This window comes from Cenococcum geophilum, assembly GCF_001692895.1.
Source record: "Cenococcum geophilum 1.58 unplaced genomic scaffold K441scaffold_17, whole genome shotgun sequence".
Lineage (NCBI taxonomy): Eukaryota > Fungi > Ascomycota > Dothideomycetes > Gloniales > Gloniaceae > Cenococcum > Cenococcum geophilum.
Window position 1 is genome coordinate 1,445,842 of NW_027137575.1, and position 21,752 is coordinate 1,467,593.

At 50.5% G+C, this 21,752-nt stretch overlaps 8 protein-coding genes across 8 annotated transcripts; 4 read left to right on the plus strand and 4 right to left on the minus strand.

Moving 5' to 3' along the window:
- K441DRAFT_80314 (uncharacterized protein) lies at positions 1-1,028 on the minus strand. Its single transcript, XM_067654461.1, has 2 exons — positions 154-1,028; positions 1-101 (listed from the first exon to the last, which is right to left on the minus strand). Exon 1 carries the CDS (start codon positions 1,014-1,016, stop codon positions 180-182), a length of 837 nt encoding a protein of 278 aa, XP_067504868.1. The 5' UTR covers positions 1,017-1,028; the 3' UTR covers positions 1-101; positions 154-179.
- Positions 1,029-1,399: 371 nt separating this feature from the next.
- On the minus strand, positions 1,400-6,435 carry K441DRAFT_695880 (ABC multidrug transporter-like protein). The gene is made up of 3 exons (XM_067652844.1): positions 5,844-6,435; positions 3,375-5,792; positions 1,400-3,326 (listed from the first exon to the last, which is right to left on the minus strand). Exons 1-3 carry the CDS (start codon positions 6,225-6,227, stop codon positions 1,734-1,736), a joined length of 4,395 nt encoding a protein of 1,464 aa, XP_067504869.1. The 5' UTR covers positions 6,228-6,435; the 3' UTR covers positions 1,400-1,733.
- Positions 6,436-8,267: 1,832 nt separating this feature from the next.
- On the minus strand, positions 8,268-10,359 carry K441DRAFT_658789 (ornithine aminotransferase). Its single transcript, XM_067648420.1, has 4 exons — positions 9,939-10,359; positions 9,522-9,883; positions 8,768-9,469; positions 8,268-8,698 (listed from the first exon to the last, which is right to left on the minus strand). The coding sequence occupies exons 1-4, from the start codon at positions 10,117-10,119 to the stop codon at positions 8,513-8,515; spliced, it is 1,431 nt and encodes a 476-aa protein (XP_067504870.1). The 5' UTR covers positions 10,120-10,359; the 3' UTR covers positions 8,268-8,512.
- Positions 10,360-10,906: 547 nt separating this feature from the next.
- K441DRAFT_80392 (P-loop containing nucleoside triphosphate hydrolase protein) lies at positions 10,907-13,664 on the plus strand. The gene is made up of 7 exons (XM_067654462.1): positions 10,907-11,825; positions 11,879-11,916; positions 12,157-12,211; positions 12,291-12,500; positions 12,561-12,590; positions 12,654-12,730; positions 12,780-13,664. Exons 1-7 carry the CDS (start codon positions 11,189-11,191, stop codon positions 13,332-13,334), a joined length of 1,602 nt encoding a protein of 533 aa, XP_067504871.1. The 5' UTR covers positions 10,907-11,188; the 3' UTR covers positions 13,335-13,664.
- Positions 13,665-14,121: 457 nt separating this feature from the next.
- K441DRAFT_557147 (uncharacterized protein) lies at positions 14,122-16,112 on the plus strand (the record flags this gene model as incomplete). The annotated part of the gene is made up of 3 exons (XM_067643365.1): positions 14,122-14,784; positions 14,845-14,956; positions 15,031-16,112. The coding sequence occupies 3 exons, from the start codon at positions 14,122-14,124 to the stop codon at positions 16,110-16,112; spliced, it is 1,857 nt and encodes a 618-aa protein (XP_067504872.1).
- A 53-nt stretch (positions 16,113-16,165) lies between these two features.
- Positions 16,166-16,626, plus strand: K441DRAFT_80512 (uncharacterized protein). The gene has a single exon (XM_067654463.1). The coding sequence runs from the start codon at positions 16,269-16,271 to the stop codon at positions 16,497-16,499; it is 231 nt and encodes a 76-aa protein (XP_067504873.1). The 5' UTR covers positions 16,166-16,268; the 3' UTR covers positions 16,500-16,626.
- A 2-nt stretch (positions 16,627-16,628) lies between these two features.
- K441DRAFT_609786 (uncharacterized protein) lies at positions 16,629-18,613 on the minus strand. Its single transcript, XM_067645516.1, has 3 exons — positions 18,089-18,613; positions 17,090-17,994; positions 16,629-17,037 (listed from the first exon to the last, which is right to left on the minus strand). Exons 1-3 carry the CDS (start codon positions 18,159-18,161, stop codon positions 16,810-16,812), a joined length of 1,206 nt encoding a protein of 401 aa, XP_067504874.1. The 5' UTR covers positions 18,162-18,613; the 3' UTR covers positions 16,629-16,809.
- A 267-nt stretch (positions 18,614-18,880) lies between these two features.
- K441DRAFT_501276 (prenylated rab acceptor 1) lies at positions 18,881-19,411 on the plus strand (the record flags this gene model as incomplete). The annotated part of the gene is made up of 1 exon (XM_067642011.1): positions 18,881-19,411. The coding sequence occupies one exon, from the start codon at positions 18,881-18,883 to the stop codon at positions 19,409-19,411; it is 531 nt and encodes a 176-aa protein (XP_067504875.1).
- Between the last annotated feature and the right edge of the window lie 2,341 nt (positions 19,412-21,752).

Below are 21,752 nucleotides of genomic sequence, written 5' to 3' on the forward strand. Positions count from 1 at the left end.
CGCCTAGAAAATGATGGAAGAACCAAATCGATGATAGCGGCATTATGAACATGACCCAAGCCGAGTTTATCGAGCGGAAGAAGTCGAATGTGTTGAGAATACTTCAGCCTTGTCAGCAACCCTATAACAAACAAATCGCGTGTGCAGACTTACAATACTTTGGAGAAGACGCTCACGAGTTAGGAACCATTAGGAATCTGCTTATTGTGCCCGTTTCCTGCCCAAACGCCGCCACCCACAGCCCTCGAAATGCCCACACCTAGTCCAACCGCAGCCGCCACCACGAACAGGGCAATGAGGATCTTGACCCAGAGCTTCTGTTTCCTGGTCAGGTTCCGAAAAGGTGCACAGCTTTGCTCTCGCTTCCTCGCTTTCGCTCTCTCCATCATTGTCTGCTTCGACGGCCACATTGTACATTCCTTCACCCTGCCATCGACTGAGAGTTTGGGCGGCGAGACAGTTGTCGTAACTGATATCGGGCTACCGGACTCGAGGTCGTACTCGCAAACCTCGAGGCGGGTTTTGCTGTGGGGAGTCTGTTCGTCCATCGAGCGGCGAGCGTCTGGGTGTGAGTAGAAGGCCGAGTATGGGTTTGTAGGATCATGCCCTTCGCCTGGGGTGACAGGTGTGGACTTGATGGACGGTATGGTGGAGAGAGTGCTCTCGTGGGAGGGGGCAGAGCGCGAGTGGGGTGGAGTTGGCTGCGATAGGTGGGATGGGGTTGTCGTTTCGACAACGGCGCCAAAGGCTGTCTTCTCGTCTGCAGACATTTTTACGGTAATTGAGAGCGCTGATGATAGTATAGAGACGTGCTGTAGAAAATAGGGAGGTGGTGGAGAAAAGGGTTCCGTGAAGTCTAACGGCTGTGGCTGGGGCCGTCGATGGAGTGCGGAAGCATAAATGAACAAGTGGATAGTTAGGACAAAAATCCAAAAGTCGTGACGTTGAGAGGTCCGTGAGGATGGCTCGCGAAATGAGTGGAAATTGAATTTGGAGAGGGTCTCGGCGTGGCCCATCGTTGGCTGGGGTTGCTAAAACCCCCTGTTGCTATCTCAACTGAGTTAGAGCAAAATTAACGTCTCCTCCAATCCTGTTTTGCAGGCGGAGCAAAAACGCGCAATCATTTGCCATTCCGGAGGGTTTCATGAACATCCAGAGCCCAGCCCCGCTACTACGACGCGCCTCATGGGTAGGGTGGGCAGCCGGACAGCATGGACAGCAGAGGCAAAAGCTGAGCAGCATTGCAATCGACAATGAGCCGTCCCCGCTGGCTATCATGACTGCTTCGGGTCCCTTGCGTTAGCGTCGACCTGTCGAAAGATGAACCCCAGAGCGGGAGCGCCTCCTCCGCCTGTTCCAGTTAGACTTTCTCAGCATTTTTTGCATAAAATTAATAAAACGGACGCGTATTAATAGTAGCTTGCCACAACCACAGATTCGCCTCGACAAAACCTGTCTTCCATCACCGATCAGCTCAGAGTTCAAGCTATGATTGACTTGCAGGAAGTTAGATAGGAGATTAGATATGTAGCTTCTACTTTTGGAGTGGAGCTTTAGAACTAAGCCTATCAAAAGCTCCCAATATTTGAAAAGGCGCCATGTGGGCAACGAAACAATAACGCCTCCATCCATGCCAAAGCCACGCCGAGCGCAAAAATGTAGAGATGAGTTCTGTCGCTCAAAATCCCAAACAGCTCCGGAAAAATGCCTCCGTCATAATAATTAATTATCTATTAAGTTGTATTGTGCTCGAAAAAGTCTTCCCTCCGAATGCCGCTCCGATCGCACATTCCTCTGAATATCCCTCCAGCTTCGTACAAGCTCAGCGGCGTGTCTAGCTCGGCGATGCGCCCTGAATCCATCACGCAGATACGATCATACCTGATGATAGTCTTCAGCCGGTGAGCAATGCACAGTAGCGTCTTGCCCTTGAAACCTTCCACAATCGTGCGTTGGATCTTCTGGTCTGTCTCGAAATCCACCGAGCTGGTTGCCTCGTCGCACACAATGATCTGTGAGCCACGTACCAGCGCTCGGGCCAGAGCCATGAGCTGCCGCTGCCCAAGCGAGAAGTTCAACCCTTCTTCTTCAACAATGCTATCAAGATGGATGCGACCTGTTTTGTCCTCCATCGATGCGTCTGAGCCTACCAGATCAGCTTGACGGAGGGCTGACCAGAGCTCAAGATCCGTGTGTTCGTTGAATGGATCGAGATTCGACCGAATCGTGCCGCGGAAAAGCGTAGGATCTTGTGGGATGATTGCCAGACGTGAGCGAAGGTCATGCAAGCCAATCTGGCTGATACTGACACCGTCGATGGTGATTGTGCCACCAGACAGCTCTACTAGCCGGAACAGCGTACTCATAATGCTAGATTTGCCCGCACCAGTACGACCGACCACGCCAATGCGCTCTCCCGCTTTGACGTGCATATTGAGACCTTGAAGTACTAGCGGAAGACCATCTCTGTAACGCATCTGGACATTATCGAAGATGATTTCGCCATGTTCTGGCCAGGTAGGTCGTACATCTCCTAGACGGAGTGGTGCTTCTTCATCTAGTTCGGTACCGTAGTAATGAATGCGCTCTGTGGCGTTCATGTTGTTCTCGACCTCCGCAAGTTGTCGTACAGTGAACTGAATCAACTGTACAATAGCGAGAATGTATGAGAGGACCAAACCACCAATACTTGGAGAAACTGAAAATCTGGAGGTAACAACGAGAATGCCAGTCGTGAAAACCAATACATTCCCGATCGCATCCAGCCGAACGCTAAGCCATCTTTGATTGGCAAAAGTAAGATAGTAGGCGCTGTCCATGTCATCGATGGCTTCACGGATTGACTTGGAAAATCGATCTTGTAGGCCATAGGCTCGGATTGTTGCCGTGCCAAGGACGGCTTCGCTGAATCGTGCAAACACACTGCTTCTGAGCACAGATTCGTGACGCGTGACTTCTCTAGCAGAGGCTCGATAATACGCTGCTGAGAATAGGAAGAGGATGAACAGCGGGCCTAATGCAATTGCAAAGTAATGGAAATATACAATAATTAGGATGAAGACTGATATGATCATAGACATAGTAATGAAGTACATGCGCATCGAATCTGTGAGGCTGTTGTCCATAACATCGATGTCTTTAGAGAATCGGTTGGTGATGCGTCCAAGTGGAGTTGTATCGAAGAATGACATTGGTGCTCGAAGGACGCGGTTGATAGCACGGTGGAGCATGACCTTACCGGCTTGGGTACCGTACACGGAGAGGAAGTCGGAGAAGACGAACAGGAGGAAGGCCTGGACAAATCCAAGGGCAGCATATACACCAATCTATAATTGTTAGTAAGATATCTCGGAATTGGAGAAGGTAAGACCTACATATATACCCTCAGAGTATCCAAATTTATTCGAGGTCCACCACGAAAGCCATAGGCTGGTCACGATGTTTGCTCCCTGAGAAAGGATTAGAAGTATTAGGATTAAGGGCGCAACCCATATGGAGCCGGAAGCTCTGATGTAGGCTAACCAAACGCTCCAAGAGACGCTTTTGACAGCTCGCTCCTCGGCTTGCATTAGCGCAGCCGTAGGCCTTTTGGAGCCTCGCTTCTTTCCCGTCCTCTTCTTATCTTCCTCGATTTCATCATCATTGACATGCTCCTCCTTTTTCTCCTCTTCTTCAACAACCGTCGTAGCCATGAGCCTCGCAAACTCTGGGTTGTGAGCCATTAAATTATCGAAAGTATCAACTGCCTCAATATGACCGTCTTGTATCCAGATAATTCTATCGCAACGGTTAAGAACATGAAGCTGATGTGTTGCCAGAATCCGGCATTTGTGTTTAAGTAATCCGCAAATTGCATTGTCCATAATGTGTCGACCTACGTGGGCGTCCACAGCTGATAATGGATCATCCATGAGCACAATGTCTGCATCGAAGTAAATAGCACGTGCAATATTCAGACGCTGTTTTTGTCCTCCGGAAACGGTGATACCTCGCTCACCGATCTCAGTCCGGTCTCCATTGGGAAGCATTTCCAGATCTGGTCGCAAAGCGCAGGCATCAATGACTTGATTGTACCAGCTTGATTTGAACTCTTTCCCAAAGACAATGTTTTCTTTCACGGTAGCGTTTTGAATCCATGCATACTGCGGGCAGAATGCACGTGAGGCACCCATGATGAGTTCTCCGTTTGTCCTTCGCATATCGCCAGCTAGTGCTGCCAGCAATGAGCTTTTGCCAGAACCTACAGTCCCAATGACCGCAAGCAGCTCGTTTCGGCCAATGGTCAGGTCAATGCCCCGCAACTTGAAAGGTTTCTCTTCTTCTACGGTACTTGAAGTATCTAGAGAGCTCACAGCCGCCTGATCGTCCTCGTTGTGTTTGGCCTTTGCTTTCTGTGCCTTCTTCTGTGCCTTTGCAGCCTCGTTGGTTTGCTTAGGAGAGTGCGGAGGTTTGCCTGGGGTATCATCCGGATCTTGAGTTGGGGTCCTTTCCCAAGTGAAATCGGCGTTTTTCAGAACCACGGCGTCCTTAGTTCTGTAATCCCATTCGACTTCATCTTGCACATCTTCAGCTAGAAGGAATTCTTGTATACGATTGATCGACGAATAGGCATCAATGGCCTGCCCGATGACCATGGGTAGGAAGTTTAGGGGAAGACGAAGGGAATTGAATAGCGCCAGAGAGGAGAAAATTGGCGCTGGGTTGAGAACGTGATTCGAAAGCGAGTAAGTAATAAAAGAGAGCATAGATGCGAATACTGGCATTGNCATGCCAACCGCAAGAATGCCGTTTCGAATAGAAAGGAGAACCTGCACTGCTCTAATCTCCCGGTTTCGTATTTCAGAAATTCTGGCCAAAAAACTTGTTTCCCATCCGAAGTACTTAACAAAGCGGACTGCTTGCAATATTTCATGGGTTAAACTGACTCTCTGATCCGTGACCTTGTTAATTGCAACTCTTCTTTTGAATAAGCTTCTCACTGCTCGTCCAAGCAGCGGCATGGTTATTACAAGAAGACCGAAACCGGAAAGAGCACTGTACGTTAGATTTATTATAAGTAGAGCCAGGGTTAGCAGGATAGCTATGGGGGATGCCCAGATCATGTGGAACATGCCACAGGCTTGATTGATGCGATTCGTGTCCGTTGACATCAAGTTAATGATCCTTCCATTGCCCCACCCATGGCCATCCCCCAGAACACCCTTCTGATCAGACTTTGTAGCTTGTTCTTTCTTTTTCTTCTGTAGCAACAACCTGTACCACTTCTTTTCTGCATCCGTACCTGGCTTAATTTCCGGCGGAGGCTTATCCGGTGCTTTTCCTCCAGCTTTTGCTCTACCAGAGAGCTTCATGGCTTTGTCGAATATTACCGTTATTAAGACAGCTCTGGATTGGCCACCTACCATCATACCTCGATACATGAAGTGGTTCGTAGCCATACTCTGACACATCTGCATGATGGTAATGCCGACAACGAGACCAATACCTCTACCAAGACTCGGTGGTTTCCTTCCAGTGTGCTGTGCAATATACGCTTCCACCGAAAAGTTTATAAGGTATCGAAGCACGAAGGGTGACAAGGATTGGAGAAGACTGGAAGTGAGCTGAAAAAAGCCACCAAGGAGGAATTCCATTTTGAACGTTTCGTAGAGGGCTCCGAGTAGAGGGCGCTTATCACCACGAGCAACTCGCTTCTTGAACGAAGTTTGGAACCTTTCTACCATTGCATCTGCACTTCGGTCCGGATTGACGAGCCATATGTCGTTCAATTCGAGAGGTCGTTGGTATCCAACCTAAGATCACCGTTAGCGACATATTAGGTTCTCAGCCAAAATCTCACTTACAGACATCAGTGGGGCCATCCACTGGAAAGTCAACAAACTGAGAAAACCCGCATGATACTCTCGAGACACCTGGCGAGTTTTTGGAACTTCTGGCTTCTTGCCTCGTTTGAGTAGATTCAACCGCCGGTACCACTTCTTTTTCCCACTCGCCTCGCTCTTTGCATCCACGACATCATCGCTAGAGTCGGTGACGCCACTCTCAAACCGGGAGAGATATTTTTGGGTGAGCTTTTCGGGGCCTACCTTGAGTTCTTTTTCCAGTTCTTTTTCGGTGCCCACCACCTCCAATGGTTCGGTTGCAACTGGTTCAGAATCTCTCGTGCTTTCAGCCGCCACCTCTTTATTGTTGAGCTGCCATTCTTTCTCGTCTCCAGGCGTGGACATCCTCACGTACAACCTCTAGATCTGATAGCAAGGGTGGATGATCATAGTGGGTGGCAGCTGGGTACAAATACCTCGGAGTGGTGAGGTAAGTGACTGCAGTAAATGCGTCTGCCGTCCTGCTAATGCCTAAGTGCATCAGTCGGATAGCGAGAGATATCATTGGTCAAACAGTCACAAAAATCCTGGGTTCATGTCAAAGGTGTTGCGTTGCGGTGGATCATCGGTGGGTCACAACTTCCGTAGTACCGAGTTTGCTTGCCTTTGTCTGTACTGTGGCATCAAGGCAATTTTCCGACGCCACCAAGTGCGCCGTTCTTCGCTTGTCTAGCCTTCGCTTTTGCTTAGAAATCGCAATGATTACTGCAATTAGCTTTGGCGCTATGGGTCTACATGGCCTCTTGGGCACTATTTGCTCCTGTTCTAGTGTGTTGTGGTGTATTGTGGTGGTGAGTCTAAGCTGACCGCCATGTGCCGTCTTTGCCGGTCTAGGAACGCCATTGCGTATTCATCCATGCTGCCTGGAAACCCCTTGTCATCAAGTTCTTAACTTTTGGTGTTGTTCTGCATGGGAGCATGCCTCAGTTGCCAGGCATCATCCACTTCCTTAGATGGCTGCACGGAGGAGTCATAGGGACAAAGTGAGGGAGCGACTGTAAGACGACCAAGCTGGTCTCGAACGTATTTGGACGGCTGGATACACTAGACCACGCTATCAGACTTACTAGAAAGAAGAGGCCTTCATTAAGTTTCCACCTTGTCGGAACGGGAGGGGGGCTTTAGAGGTGCTTTCTGGCAGGATGTTGTTTTAACCGTAAATTAAACAGGGAGCAATTGGAGCTGTACTTACAGTCACGGGACTATGGCAATACAGCGATGCAACTCTGCAGCTAATGCGCACCCGGTTCTAGCTATGCATAGTAAATGCAAATTCGCCGAACCGCTAAATTTATGTAGGAAATTAGTATGCGACTTTAAAAATGACAGAAACCGATGCTTTGGTTGAGATTGGGGGGTGTAGAGTTCTTCTAAGGGTACTGTGCCGACACTGCGCACGCGGCAGCCAATTAGCGTGCTTTCCAGCGATTTAGTAATGACATTAATTTTCAACTGTCTATAGTAAATTCTAATTGGCAGTCGTTCGTATAGTTTGAGGACGACTTGAAGGAATTGGCCGCGGTTGGAGTGTGCCAACTCCATGGCCTCGTTGTGGGATATAACCTATAAAATAGCACGGTTTAGTCGCTCTCCTATGAAGTTTTGTACGAAATTATTTAGGATTCTGTTATTATACTTGATCATATCGTTCTCGGATATGGCATCGAAATCCGGATATGTATGATTAGACTCAGTGTCGCCGTCTGATTTGGCGAGATTGACGTTGGCAGTGTAATCGAAGTCCTCACATTTGGCGCTGTCAACTTTTTATACTGAGCCCTCTATTCGAATACAGTATCTGGGCTCATCTATGCTTTGCTTGAAAAAGAAGTGGATGTGGGTAGCTCTGGTTCAGGACCTGCTTCTAATGAATTGAACGGTCTCAACTCCATTTTCGTCTGGCTGTTCTGCCCGATTCGGGAGGGTAGGCCGCATGCTTGGTGCTCGTGGTGGCTCAATTCTTAGCAGATTGTGAGTAGAAATGAGAAGAGGGCCTTGTGATCTGTACAGGATAGAGGAACACGAACGTGGCTAAACACAGCTGAGTAGAAGGTAACCTATATCTTGGCCTCTTAGGTAGGGGCAAATTAGAGGGTGAGCTGGGGGGTAAGCCAATATGAGTAAAGCGGCGATGCTGATTAACCAAAAAAGGTAAGCTTTCGTCGGGTTCTACTGAAGTAAAACCCAACTTCCCGGGAATCGCCGTCATTAAATACAACGCGAGCGCACTTGAAATGCTTTGACAGACACGATTGTCCGAACTTCAACAGAGAATGCCACGTGCGGCTGTCAGCACTAGGACTTTTTTTGCTCGTGTAGAAGGAATTTCCGTTGTTGATGGTGTCAGCTATATTCTAATTCCAGCGCGCCACGAGACATTTTGGCCCCAAGTAGCGCGCAGATACGAATTTTATCGTGATCGCTATTTCAGTCTGATGAAGAAACCCCTATCCATTCGCCAACAACCGCCAAATGTGATTTATAACCGTAGATCACCGGTTAGTGATGAATGTTCCATCTTTGATCTGCTTTTCCTGAAATGATCCTTTTCACCTGAGGTGATATCCGCTTCTTCTTTGGCAACTTATTATACTACCGTAATACGCCGTTGATGAGTATGCCCCTGTAGTTTAGTTGTCTACGCCAATATGCACAATCTTCTCTCCCGGAGGCAGAATATCTGCTTCTTTGGTTCCCTTCAGTGTTGGAAGTTCTTCCACGGCTTCTCGAATGATATCCAAGGCATTCTGGATCTCTTGCTCAGTGATGACCAATGGCGGTGCTAGACGGATTATGTTCTGGTGAGTGGGTTTCGCCTGTCCTCCAATATCAGTATTTTGTCTCGATACATCCTGCACATGCGCAATCTTGAGGGCTATTCCTACCAGCAATCCCTTTTCTTTGAAGAGCATACACAGATCCCACGCACCATGACCATTCGTCTTGCTCTCATCAATAACGATGGCATTCAATAAACCCTTTCCGCGGATGATCTTGATCATCGGATTGTTGATATTCTGCAGCCCGTCACGGAATATCTTACCTAAACTCTCGGCGCGCTCAACCATGTTCTCTTCTTGGATGAGTTCCAGTGCTCTGATGGCCACTGCAGAACCAAGAGGGTTTCCGCCATAGGTTGAACCGTGGGTACCGGGCTCAATAGTGAGCATTACGTCTTTGGAACCCAGAACACACGATACCGGATACATGCCGCCCGAAATGGCTTTGCCTAGTAAGACTAAGTCTGGCTTAATGCCACTCCACTCGTGGCAGAGGAGCTTCCCTGTCCTTGCAATGCCCGTCTGGATCTCGTCACAGATCAGCAGTACATTGTGTTTCTCGCATAATGCCTTCACTTCGCGCAGGTAGCTATCGTCTGGTACCACTATCCCCGCCTCGCCCTGGATAGGTTCAACAAGGAACGCCGCGGTGTTCTTTCCGTGCACTTCCAAGACCTTTCGGAGATCCTCGACATTGTTGTAGCGAATTGGCTGCTTTGTCTCGGGATCGAAACTGCCAATGCCGGGTAAGTAAGGTCCGTAGTTGTCGCGTGATTCTGAATCAGTAGACATAGTGATCGCAGCGAACTGCAACGAGAATATGTCAATAAAAAGAGTGGTATCCCAGCGATGGACTCACCGTTCGTCCGTGGAAGTTCTCCTGTGCGCTGAAGACTAGGGCTTGATTCTCTGGGATGTTCTTGACTTTATACCCCCACTTGCGGGCAACTTTTACTGCCGTCTCCACAGCCTCCGCGCCAGTATTCATCGGCAAGACCATCTCGAAACCAAACATGGTTGTAACGAACTCAGCGAACCTGGGGAAGACATCATTGTAGAAAGCTCTACTGCTGAGTGTCAACCTCGAGGCCTGCTCAGTTAAGGCCTTGACAAGTTCTGGGTGGCAGTGACCTTGATTCACAGCGCTGTAAGCCGACAGAAAGTCAAGATAGTGCTTGCCTTCAGGGTCCCACACCGAACAACCGCTCGCGCGAGAAAAAACTAGACAAAATGTCAATTAAAATGGCCGATTAGAAAAGATATTCCCAAAACCTACCGATTGGTAGCGGGTGGTAGTTGTGGGCGGCGTATGCAGCTTCTGCAGCGAAAGCTTCCTTGGAGGAAGACGTATGGTACCGTGAAGGGTCTGGAGTGCCTGTTGGATGGAAGGAGCGGGCAGTAGCCTTGAGGCTGGTGCCATTCGTACTGACGCCGTTATTCACTGCAGCTGGAGACATGTTGAGGCTGTTGAAGTCGTAAGTATCGATGGTGGGGCGCTTTGTTAGCGGGGTAAAAAACTGTTGTGGAAGAGAGGAAGGAAGGATTAAGGTGGAAAGAAGAAAGTAGGGGCGAGGATTTTAAAAAACAAAGTCATCCGATGAAAGCCTCTTCCTGCCATTAGAGGAATTGGAGAAATCCCCATCATCGACTCGACCTGCTTTTAGCGGTCGAAGTGGGAATAGATTGTGAGAAGATGACCTCGTGCCTGCATGCCGAGAAAAAGCTTTCCGGCAACTCATTGGCTGGGCAAGCGGGGCATTCGCTTTACTTTGTTTTCTCTTGTCATCGCGATGGTTCACGATGCGCAACAGCAAACCCCGAGAGGAATGTGGGCAAGATATACGACTATGTGTTCGGCAGCTATAATGTTTGGCCTTCGAATACGAATGCGGTTGGAAGGCGAGTCGACAGCCGTCCTGCTTTCGATAACGACATCGCATAGTCATTGGCTCTCCAACCATCCCCCGGACTGCACCCTGATGTTTAGGGGGGTTCACGCATAAAATCCGTTGGGCAGAAGCGTGGCTGTGGCCGGGGTCGCGGCGAAATACTTAAGTTTCCAATAATGTCGAGCCCGCAAAGAAAAGCCTGCTTCGCCGTAGTCCAAAAATACGCCTGGGTGTACGTCCATGTTTCAGGCTGGGACAGAATCCTTCTCGGTGTTACCTCTACCAAGCCAATGAAATTGTACTGAATTATCGGCCACCAAACTCTATCGATCCAAGTGAGGGTTGTAGTTGAGGCGGAGTCAGAGGCACAGGTTGAGGAAAGGCTACATATTCCTCAACGTAGCAGCACCGCAGGATCATCGTAGGTAGGTATATCTGTCTTCTACGAACAGCTAAGACCGCTAGGGTAGGCATCAAGGAAGCCCTCCTCTATTCGATTGCCGCCTTGAGGTATCAACACTTGTTCCGTCTTGATTGCTTTAAGGGAGTCGCTTCCATTCCATCTTTTGCAAACTTCCACTCTTAGCCTACAACAGTAAATTCCGTCGCAAATTCAACATCAGTTGCCTTCATAATCATGGCTACTTCTGAGGCGTTCACTATCATCGGGGATGATGGCAGCCATCCTCCCAGGCTGTTCGATGACTATCAAAAGGGTACCTCAGGCAAGATGACAGACTTGGATGTCCAGCTTGTCACAGCCCTCCGTGAGAAACACCCAGATCTAATCGTAACAAGCGTACCATCCCTAAACTGTAATCTCCTGCAGTTTGCGGCTGCCGGTTTTGCTACCGCTGATGTGGATGAAGATTCGGAACCAGTTCTCCGATGGCGCGGCTTCGTTGGCCCTTCGCATCGTGGAGGATCTGGATTTCTTGCGGATAACATTTTCTTTGCCAAGTATCACTATAAGTGGAACAATGAAGACTTTATCCTCTACACTGTCAGGATTGGGTACGGGAGTGTGCAATATATTCTCAAGGAACCAAGAGGAAATGAAACCCCCTCCTCACACTCCGCCGTCACGGACGCTCTCCTTACATCTATTGGAGCATGGTTGATTAAAGAAGTCCCGGCGATATATGTATTCGATGGATACTGGGCTAGAAGTACCAAGCTGTGGGAAGAAGTCGAAAAGGCATCCTGGGATGACGTTATCTTGGATCCGAAGATGAAAAAAGCCTTGACGGAAGTTAGCGGGAAGTTCTTCGACAGTAAGTTTCTGTATGCGCACTGATGACCAGTTTGCCTTATTCACAGGAAACAGGCAAGGACATATACGATGAATATGGTGTGCCATGGAAGGTATGCTACGCCTCTTATCTCTTTGCCAACCGTGCCTCATTTTTGGACTCTACCACATTCCGAATGGAGAGCCTGTGCGCTGAATCAATATATCGGTGAATGCGGTGAAATACTTTCAGAGCCACTAGTAGTACTTTGCTAGGTCAAGGCCCAGGTTGGAAAAGCTAGTAGATTGGAAGCTTTTCTGAGAACCTTGGTCGTTCAAAATGACGAAGAGCATGCGGCTGACATTAGCGATAGCGCGGTCTCATTTTCCATGGTCCAGTTGGTAATGGGAAGACTATCTCGCTGAAAGGTGCGTCGGCATCATGCGAATCTGTTTGCAGTCGTGGAAGCGGCATTAGAATATTCTACCTTATTAACTTCGGGCGTAGCTCTCATGCGTACCCTTTACCATCGTGACTCTCCAGTCGTGACTCTCTATGTCAAGTCCGCACCTCAAAGCTACCATATTCGAGCGATTTTCCAGATGGCAAGAGCAATGACACCGTGCCTTTTGGTGCTCGAAGATATCGACACCATCGTGACTCCGGTGACTCGTAGCTATTTCTTCAACGAAGTGGATGGCTTGGAGAATAACGACGGTAAATTTACTTTCCTTACATCTACACTTGTAATAGCGCATTCTGACGAACAGCTTTTAGGAATCTTAATGATCGCAACCACCAACCATTGTACGTATAATTATTAAGCATGATGGCGGCTGTGGTGGGTTTATATAATTAATATGTGGCTAGTGGACCTGCTTGACCCCGGCTTGTCTAAGAGACCTAGCCGTTTTGACCGGAAGTATTTATTCCCTCAGCCGAACAAGGTAGACATCGCCGTTCAAACCACGTTTGACCTTTTCTAATTTGAATTAGGAAGAGAGAACGCTGTATGCCGAATACTGGAGGGAAAAGCTGAAGAACAAGCCGGCGATCGAGTTCCCCAAAAAACTTTGCAGCGCCGTTGCGGATATCACTGATGATTTCAGCTTTGCATATATGAAGGAGGCTTTTGTTGCAACTCTCCTTGACCTTGCTCGGAATCATGCCACGGGCGACACTAGCGATGAGGATGGAGATAGCGACGATGACGACGACGATGGGCTGGACAAATATAAGTTCTGGAAGGTGTTTAGGGTGCAAGTCAAAATTCTCCGAGATGAGATGGATAGCGGGAGCCCTACTGCAGGTGGCTGCTACGGCCATTATGAGGCTCTTTCTGCAGAGTACGAGGAAATGCTTCCTTTACTCGAGAATGCCAGTCTCCGAGACGCTTCACAGCCTCATAGGGCTCCGATATTAGCCCCGATTCTGCAGCCTCTCAAAGCACAGAGTTTGGGAAAAGCAGCCCTCAGCCCTCTTAGCTCCATCGACCCTCTGACGAATAAGATAGCAAAACTCAGCAATGGAGTGTGGGAATGGGGGGTTTGAGTATTTTAAGGCTTGGTTTTAGTATAAACTCGCGAGATTGCGGGGAAGCCGACACTGACCGCTATCTTGTGAAGGAGTTGCTTTGAAATTGATGATAGTTGTCACAAAGGGCCGCATAGCGGTGACCGGTACATGGCGTCCGGTGAGAGGGTGTCGGTCCCGGATGACTTCTGCGCTGGCACGGCGTGGACGGTTAGGTTCGGGCCAGTGTCATATCCCTTGTATACGACTCGCGACTGAGAAGCATTACACGATTCCTATTGATACAAGATAAGGCCGCCCTGTTTGACTGGGTCGGCGGGTTCCGATGAGGCTGGAGGCAGATGTTGCCTACTTTCTGCCTCGCCGCCAAACAGCCCCATTCAGGTGCCTGTGCAGTGGTTAAAAAACTTCAGGCCCCTCTTGCATGACCCGCCCTCTCAACAATTGCAGACTATCTCTAGCCATCTCTAGCTATCTCTGACTGCCGTTGTTCCTCAACAAGAATTCCTTTTTACCCTCCTCTCTTTATTCGTACACTTGCATAAGCATATCACCCCCCTTGTCCCCTAAGAGTCGCTAAAGGTCGCTAAAAGTCAAACACACGGATTACTCGGATAGGTAACGAAACAAGACAGGTGGAAAGCTTACTAGCGCCCCTCGCATGGCAACCAATTATGTGATTTCTTTCGACACCAATTGCAGTCAGACTGCAAGCGAGGGTTGGGAAGAGTTTGTATGGGATGGCGACGAGTTCTTCGATCCTTTCTTTCAGGGTGATGCTGGGTTTGCGGGGTCGAGGGGCTTGATGCAGGTTGACGCCAGCAACAGCGTCAGCTCCGATTTTCCGTCTGCGCCTCCGTCTGTGGAGGAGTTTCCAATCTCTGATCATCGTTTCTCGTGGTCAAGTTCTGCTGCATCCACCACCACCTTCGCCAACTCCCCGCTCCTGCTCGGATGTGATAATGATAGAGTGCATACCGAGTCTTTCGACCCTTTCAACTCACTGGCGTTCCATCAAGATTTCGAGAATTTAGGGGGGTGGGCCGATCAGCCTCCAATTATTGAACCTATCCCGAACATCGAGGGTATTCGAGCAATCGCCATCCCTCAGTCTAATCCTCGCACAAGCTCTAGCAGCATTTCCTCCTCCTCCTCCTCATGGGTTGAGCCGCCGCAAATAAATGAACCTCCCCTCGAAGTTGAAATCCCTCGGGGAATTGCCATTCCCCAGCGCATCCCTCGGCGCAGCCCGAGCAGCGCCACTTCCACCTCCTCATCCTCGGGCTTGGGATGGGTGCAGTACCAAGTCAACAGTAGCACTCGCCGACTGGTTCCATCCGGAGCTGGCCCAAATAGCGGAAGACGTCAACGTGGGCGAACTCGTGGGCTCACTCCCGATCAAAGGAAGAATGCAGCACTCATGCGGGTCGTCAAAGCATGCTCCAACTGTAGAAAGCGCAAGGAACGGGTATGTGAACCTGAGACCTCCTGTATTAATTCCCGTGACTTACGCTTATTTTGACTCCAGTGCGACCCTGGCATCCCGTGCAAATCTTGCATCGAGCATTTCAAGGGTGACCTTATCAACCATCCTTGCCGGGAGAAATTGCTAGCCGACTTATCCACAGTATTCCTTTCCGGTATGCTCTCACCTCTTTCACTTAATCTCTCCCTATACCTCTATTCTCTTTAGGCCTATCACTAACTTTAGTAGAACGACTTGGCTGGCATCCAAGTGCCCGCTCTCTCGAATCATTCCTTGGCCCCGGCAGCTTTACCATTAGTTCTACTGAATATATGATCCCACTAAGTCTAGGCTTCGGGCCCTACCTCTACCGTAGCGTGCGCCAAGTGTGGCCAACCGACATCAGGCAGCTCTACCACCAGCACATTGTGTACGACTGGCCTCCATCCACGCACTCGACGACCTCCAACGGGACACCCTATCACCACGCCGTCTTCCCCGCCATCCTCTCCTCGACGTCGGACCTCCAAGAAAGCCTGGACGCGCACCTGACCGTCCTCGTCGATGCGCACTTCCGGCACTTCCCGCTCTTCTGCTCGCCGCTGCGCATCCTGCGCGACATCTACGTGCTGTACAAGAAGCTGCCGTCCGCGCACGCACGCATCCTGCAGCAGTCGCTCAAGCTGCTGGTGCTGGTGCACATCGGCGGCGACACGACGCTGAACGCGCTCGACCCGGCCGTCGCGCACATGATGGCGGCGGCGGGGCTCGAGACGACGTCGGCGGACGGCGCGCCCGCGGCGCCAACCCCGTGCTTCATCCGCGGCCAGCTCGGCGGCGTGATGCCTGCCCTCGCGCAGGAGCTCATGCGCGACGTGCTGGCGCGCCTCGAGCGCCTCGCCCTCTCGCGCCAGTGCTCCCAGTGGCCCGTCATCGTCTCCTCGCTCGCCGTCCTGCTCATGACCGTCGAGAGCATCCAGTACCACGCCGCTAAAGTCGGCTACCACGCTAGCTACGACGCGCAGCCCGCGCAGCAGCAGCTCGAGCGCGCCAAGTGCCAGGCGCTGGACGAGCAGGGCGTCGACGCCCTGCTCGGCTTCTACCGTGCCTGCTATGGCGGCTGCCATGCGCGGCTGGGCGAGGACGGCGGGGATGGAGTGGAGGGCATTGGTGTGAGTGGCCCCGAGGGGAGGTTTGTGGAGGCGCTGAGGGGTGCGATTAGAAACGCGGAGCCGTATTTGCAGGAACGGCGCAGCGTGAGTGTAGAGAAGCTCGAGGACATGAATTGTTTCTTTGACCGGCTGCTCGCGAAATTGTTGGAGGTGTCTTAGAGCAGCGAACTCAAGACAGGAGGGAAGAACGTAGCTGGACCATGGAAGGGTGTTGGTGAGAAGGGGAGGAGGGGGGGGATACGTATCTTACGATCAACAGCTTCAGGGGATGCAGATCTCGCACTGTGCGGCACGGTGCTGGAGATCTCCCCATCGATGATTAACGACTGTACGACCATCACAGACAATACAGGGGCGTTGGGAGAGAGCTTTTGCATTGGGTTCTCCGCCTCTGGGATTTTTGTCTGGGTACTTGGTTGGCTTTATGGTAGCGCTGGCGCTCCGGGTTCAGTCAGATTGCTCAGTTTTTTATGCTTGGTTTCTGCCTCATACCTTGGGCGGCTTCTGTCTTTTTGTACTGTCTTACTTCCGGCTTTTTGGGTGTAGCTTTTTTTCTTACTTTAGGGGACCGGCGCGGTTTGGCTTAGCATTGAGCATTTTGTTTGGGAGGCCATCTGTTATTTAGCAATGTAACATCGTGTAAAGCATGAGCAAGTCCGGATATGTTGACAATATGTCTCGAGACTCTATAAGTTTGAAGGAAGATTAGAGCTTATAGTAACTGACCACCCTTTATGATTCTGGGCTCGTCTAACAAAATACCACTAATCTTGTTCGTAAAAATACAGGAAACCTCGTTGCTTCTAAGGTATCAAACGCTGCCCATACAAAGAAACTCACAGAACTTTTTTTTCCTTTACCGCGCCCGAATTTTTGGTTTCCGCTTCCTAGCCTCTCCATTAGGATTAGCTGCCGTGGCTCTTTTTAGTGCTGAGTTTTCGTCTGCAGACTCATCCTCTTCAACTTCAAGCGCGTCTTCGGAAGGGTTCTTGCCCAGTAGACGGCCAACACTCTTTGCATAAGCGAATTTCGGAATGCGGAAAAGAAGTGTGTCATAGATAGTTGGTTTGGCGATTTCGTCGACCTGGAATATATTAGTCGAGAGTTCCGAAAAATGCGGTGTAGACGACACTAACATCAAGCAAATACTCATGGGTCTCTCCTTCCTCTGTCCCTTCTTCTAGGTAGACGTTCCCGACAGAATCCACGATCAGCACCTTGCCGTTCTCTGCGACTACCCGCTTCTTTGTCCCGCGTGGTCCAGAAGTCAGTTCTGCTTCTGCAGGCGTGCTGATGCCGGAGGTCCTGGCCGCCTTCGCCGCTTTGCCATTCTTGCCCTTTCGCGCCTCCTTCTCTTGCATCCGTTTCTGCCGCCTGTTTATTGCCATGCCAGCATCATCACTACTGGGTACATCCCAAGACTGAGAAGGTGCATTGTTCGAACCGCCATTAACGCCAGGTATGCCCTGAATGCCAATATCGTCTCCCCACGCTGTCCTCCTTGCATGCCTGATGTATCTATGCACAAACTCCTGTTGTCGCTTCCAGCTCAAGATCAGAGCGCCATAATGCACAGCACCTCCGCCCACGATGAGCAGACCCAGAAGCACAGAGCCTAAACCGGGACGGAATCTCGCATAATAGTATCCGGTGCCTCTCCACTTCGGGAAACCGTTCTTGAGAAAGTGATCATAACGCTCGCGTGACGGTCCTTTAAGTATTTCCACAACGACAGTCAATCTCTGGTAGCGCTCCGTGGCCTGCTTTGTGAAAGTGTCTATCTCTTTTTTTGTCGGCTGCTTGCGCACATGTACGCCAGGCTTCTTCTTCTGGCTAGTTTTGGGTTTCGGGGTCTTGAGGGCATAGCTGGCGATGAAGGACTGGCGCGCTTTATCTGGATGGATCTGGCGAGATTTTTTGCGGTAGGCTTTGACAATGTCGTCTTGTGTAGCGGAGGGCTTCACGCCCACTAGATCGTAGAATGTAATGTTGGAGCCTTCGTGAATGGCAACTTCATCACGGAGGCGGAAGATCTCATGATCTATAATTGAAAAATAAGAAAAAGGGTCAGTCTCGGATGGGAGGAAAGCTGCATGATACACGTAAGGCACAAGGGAAAGTAGGAATTGGCATACCCTCTTTGCTCCACGCAGCCACAATGGTGACGAGGGCGCATAAGACCAGCAACAGCAACGGCTTGGGCTTCATGACGAGTGTGAGGTTGTTTCCTGGGTGGTAGTGTTGTTCGTCGGAGAGAGTTTGATGCAAGCGGTTCGAATGGTTTACGTGCGTCGGTAGCGCACCAAGTGTGACGTTGAACGTGGCCCAATCACGCAGCCTGCCGGTATGGAAGTGCAGGTGCGGTAGCTGATGGAAAAGTCCGTAGCGTCAAGTGCGTGTGTATATCTAAAAAAGTCTTCCCCGACCGCTTCACCTTTTTTCTCCTTCTCTCTTCTCTCTCTCCCTCCCTTCTTTGATATAGCGTGGTCTTTCTAGGGGATGATGGGAGTCGCTTGAAGAGTTAAAGCCAGATTGGCGTGGCTTGGTGGGCTAGCCTCTCTCCCTAAATTAGCTGCTTAGCCTCTTCTTGCAGGGGCTGAGCAATCACTTCTCACCCAATTCCTCATCCGCGTATACACCTTTCTTTTTGCCTCGAATTGCTCCGTCCAACACCACGACGCGTCAGCTTCCACCCGTATCCGATCTCTGTAAGGCTGCCGTTTTCTTTATAGCTTTTACATTTGGACCTACTGCACTCTACAACTCTGAGTACCCTAATCAGCTCTCCTTTTGAAATTCTTCAGCTGACCATCATGGCCCCCTTGATAGATATTGAAGAGCAGCGAGAGCCATTTCTCCAACCTGAAGAGCCTCAGCAGCCTCAACAGCCTCAACAGTCTCAGCACTCTTCACATTTCCATACAATCATGTCACGGCTCAGCATTCCCCTAGACGTTCTGACGTCCAGGCTGAACCTCTCTGGCCGCTTCGACAGCGTGCGCTCTCAGTCGATTACTTCGCGCTTTGCAAACCTTAAGCCAATTTCCGAGTTCCTCGACCTCAAGCGTATCTCAAAGCCCGCAAACTTTGGCGAGGTACAGAGCAGAGTTAACTACAACCTTGGTTACTTCTCCAGCAACTATGCTGTGGTCTTCGTTATGCTCAGCATCTACAGCTTGCTGACCAACCTCACACTGCTCTTTGTTATCTTCCTCGTCATCGGAGGCATGTGGGGTATCGGCAAACTTCAGGGTAATGACCTTGAGATTGGCACTTTCCGCGCCACGACGTCACAGCTCTACACCACTCTCTTGGTTATCTCTGTTCCTCTTGCCATCATTGCCTCTCCATTTGCCACAGTCCTGTGGCTTATCGGCGCTAGTGGTGTCACTATTTTGGGCCATGCCACATTCATGGACAAACCAATCGAGTCAGCTTTTTCCGAGGAGGCGGTCTAGGTGGTCGGCCGCGAACTCCATATTCTATGCCCCCAAGGGGAAGACCACCAGGGGGAAGCCAGGGGCGGAGGCGGAGGGAATGGGAGGCGCCGTTGGAGGATGTATACAGATTTCAAGAGCTTGATAGTGAAGATGAGGGGCAGCAAGGCGTGGATTTGGATCCTTTCATGCAGAAAAACAGGCATTTCAATTTAGACGAGTTATTTTTTAATGGCATGGACCCAAGAGCGTGGGAGCAGAGATCGGCGGAGCAGGATGATCTGGCGTATGGGGATGACTATGATTATTCAGAGGAGGATGATTATTATGGAGAGGGTAGAGGTGCCGTTCTGCATCTTGCTCCACCCGATAGTGAGGAGGCTCTAGTGCAAAGAGTGTTGGAGAGGATTAGGCGAGCGAGAGAGACGGGCGAGCCGAATGTGAGTCTTAGCCAAGAAGAACTCGAGGCATACGAGACCAGGATTTTGCGACAACAGCAGGTGGCGCCTGCAGTGCGTACACCTGTCAAAAGCAGGGTTAGTCCGAATGTCAGTAGCAGCAATAGCGCCCAGCGATCAAAACGAACGCAACAGACAAGACCGCCGCTTTTTGCAGCTCCTAAATCTTTCAAGAATCAGAAGATCAACGGTTGGAAGCGCCCATCATCACATAACAGAGCTCCGGCCCCAGCTCCAGCTCCAGCTCCGGCTCCTGGATTCATGACCCCTGGACCAAACGGTCAGCCAACATATGCACCCATAACGTACAGTACTCGCACTCCTCAGCCTCAATCTGGGCACTCAACTTCCTCTCCTTCTCGTCCAGGCTCACGTTCCGCCTCTTCAAGCAGCCATCATGATAAAAACCCATCTACGCCTCCTAACCAGCCGTACGAACCCCCAGGAGCGTTTCCAAGCGGCTCACCGGCTCGTGGCTATCGAGACATCACACCGCCCAACGCATCCAAAAATCGGCCAACCTCCAGCGCCTCTCGCCGCTCTTCAATCCCCGACGATCCAGACTGGGCTCTTCGCTCTTCCCGCAGCCGTTCCTCATCATCCTCCATCCACCAACTCTCTCTCCAACCAGTCACACCCTACCAACACCATACCGCGGAACCCTACCAGTATCACGTGCCCCCGCAATCCGCACCCTCGGTCCTCCCAGCGCAGACACAGTCGTCCGCTCAGCCGCAAGCGCAATTTCGTCGCATCACCTCCAGCCCCTCGGATGGCGCGTACGTCCCGCTCTCGCGCCGCGTTCCCGTAGGCGGCGGCATGCCACGGGCCAGCATGCAGAGCAGCTACTCAGATCCCGCGCTCGGCTATCGCAACAGCGGGCTGCGGGACGAGCTTAACTCCGACGGCGACGATGACGACTATGACGACAACAGGCAGCAGGGCGTACTAGTCGACGTGGTGCCGGACGCCGGCTCGGGCTACAACCTGCAAGTAGTCAAGCCGGGCGCGCCGGGCAGCGGCAGTGGAGCAGCGACAAGCAGCGGTGGCGGTGGCGGTAGTGGTAGTGGAGAGAAGCGGAGGAGGCGGGGGAGGAGGTAGTGTGGATAGGATGGGGCGGCTCGTGGTTCCTTTCTGTTTGATTCGCTCTTGTGGTTTATGGGGTACTCTGATTTAATTCTTAGCTTCTATTTACTTGGTGTGCCTTTTTTCTGTACTGCTGCGCCTGTTCGCTTGTTTTCAGGGGAGTAAAAAATGTAGGGTTATACACTGGCGTGATTCGGTTGGCTTGGTTTTGGGAATAGAAACAAGTCCGTGGCCCAGGGCGTGGTACACGAGATGTGAGGTAGAATTCTCTAAATTAGTTTCTCTACTCTTCACTGTGCTTGACCTTGATTTTTAATTTTGATATTATGGTGATGGGTGGAGAGCAGTTTTTGTTTCCTATCGGCCCCCCGACTTAGCTTGTTGGGTCTCACCACGCCAGAAAGAATAGGTCGACGCGTAAATCGTGGTCCTGGACGGGCCACGGTTATGCGTTCGATCCAGTGAGCTTTTTTTGTCTTCAAGAACTTATTAAAAGTATGCATGTGATGAAAACAGGGAAACGTATTGCGCTATTTCCCCTCTGCCACGTTCAGGCTTCTATCATGGAGATTCTTTACTTAAGATTCCTAATACTTGAAAAACTAGGGTTTTTTCTTATAATCCTCATTCTGTTACATTTTCTATGCTCTTAGCATGCTAACGACCCCCAGTCTGTTCAGGTTTCAACGTTAGGTCTAATGAGAGCCTCTGAATGTCCTCAAAGTACTTTCTAAAGGAGAACAACCCTCGAGTAGAGCAACTTACGCAGCTTCCGCATAACTCACAACTGGGAAGATTCGAGTCATTTGGATTTCGCA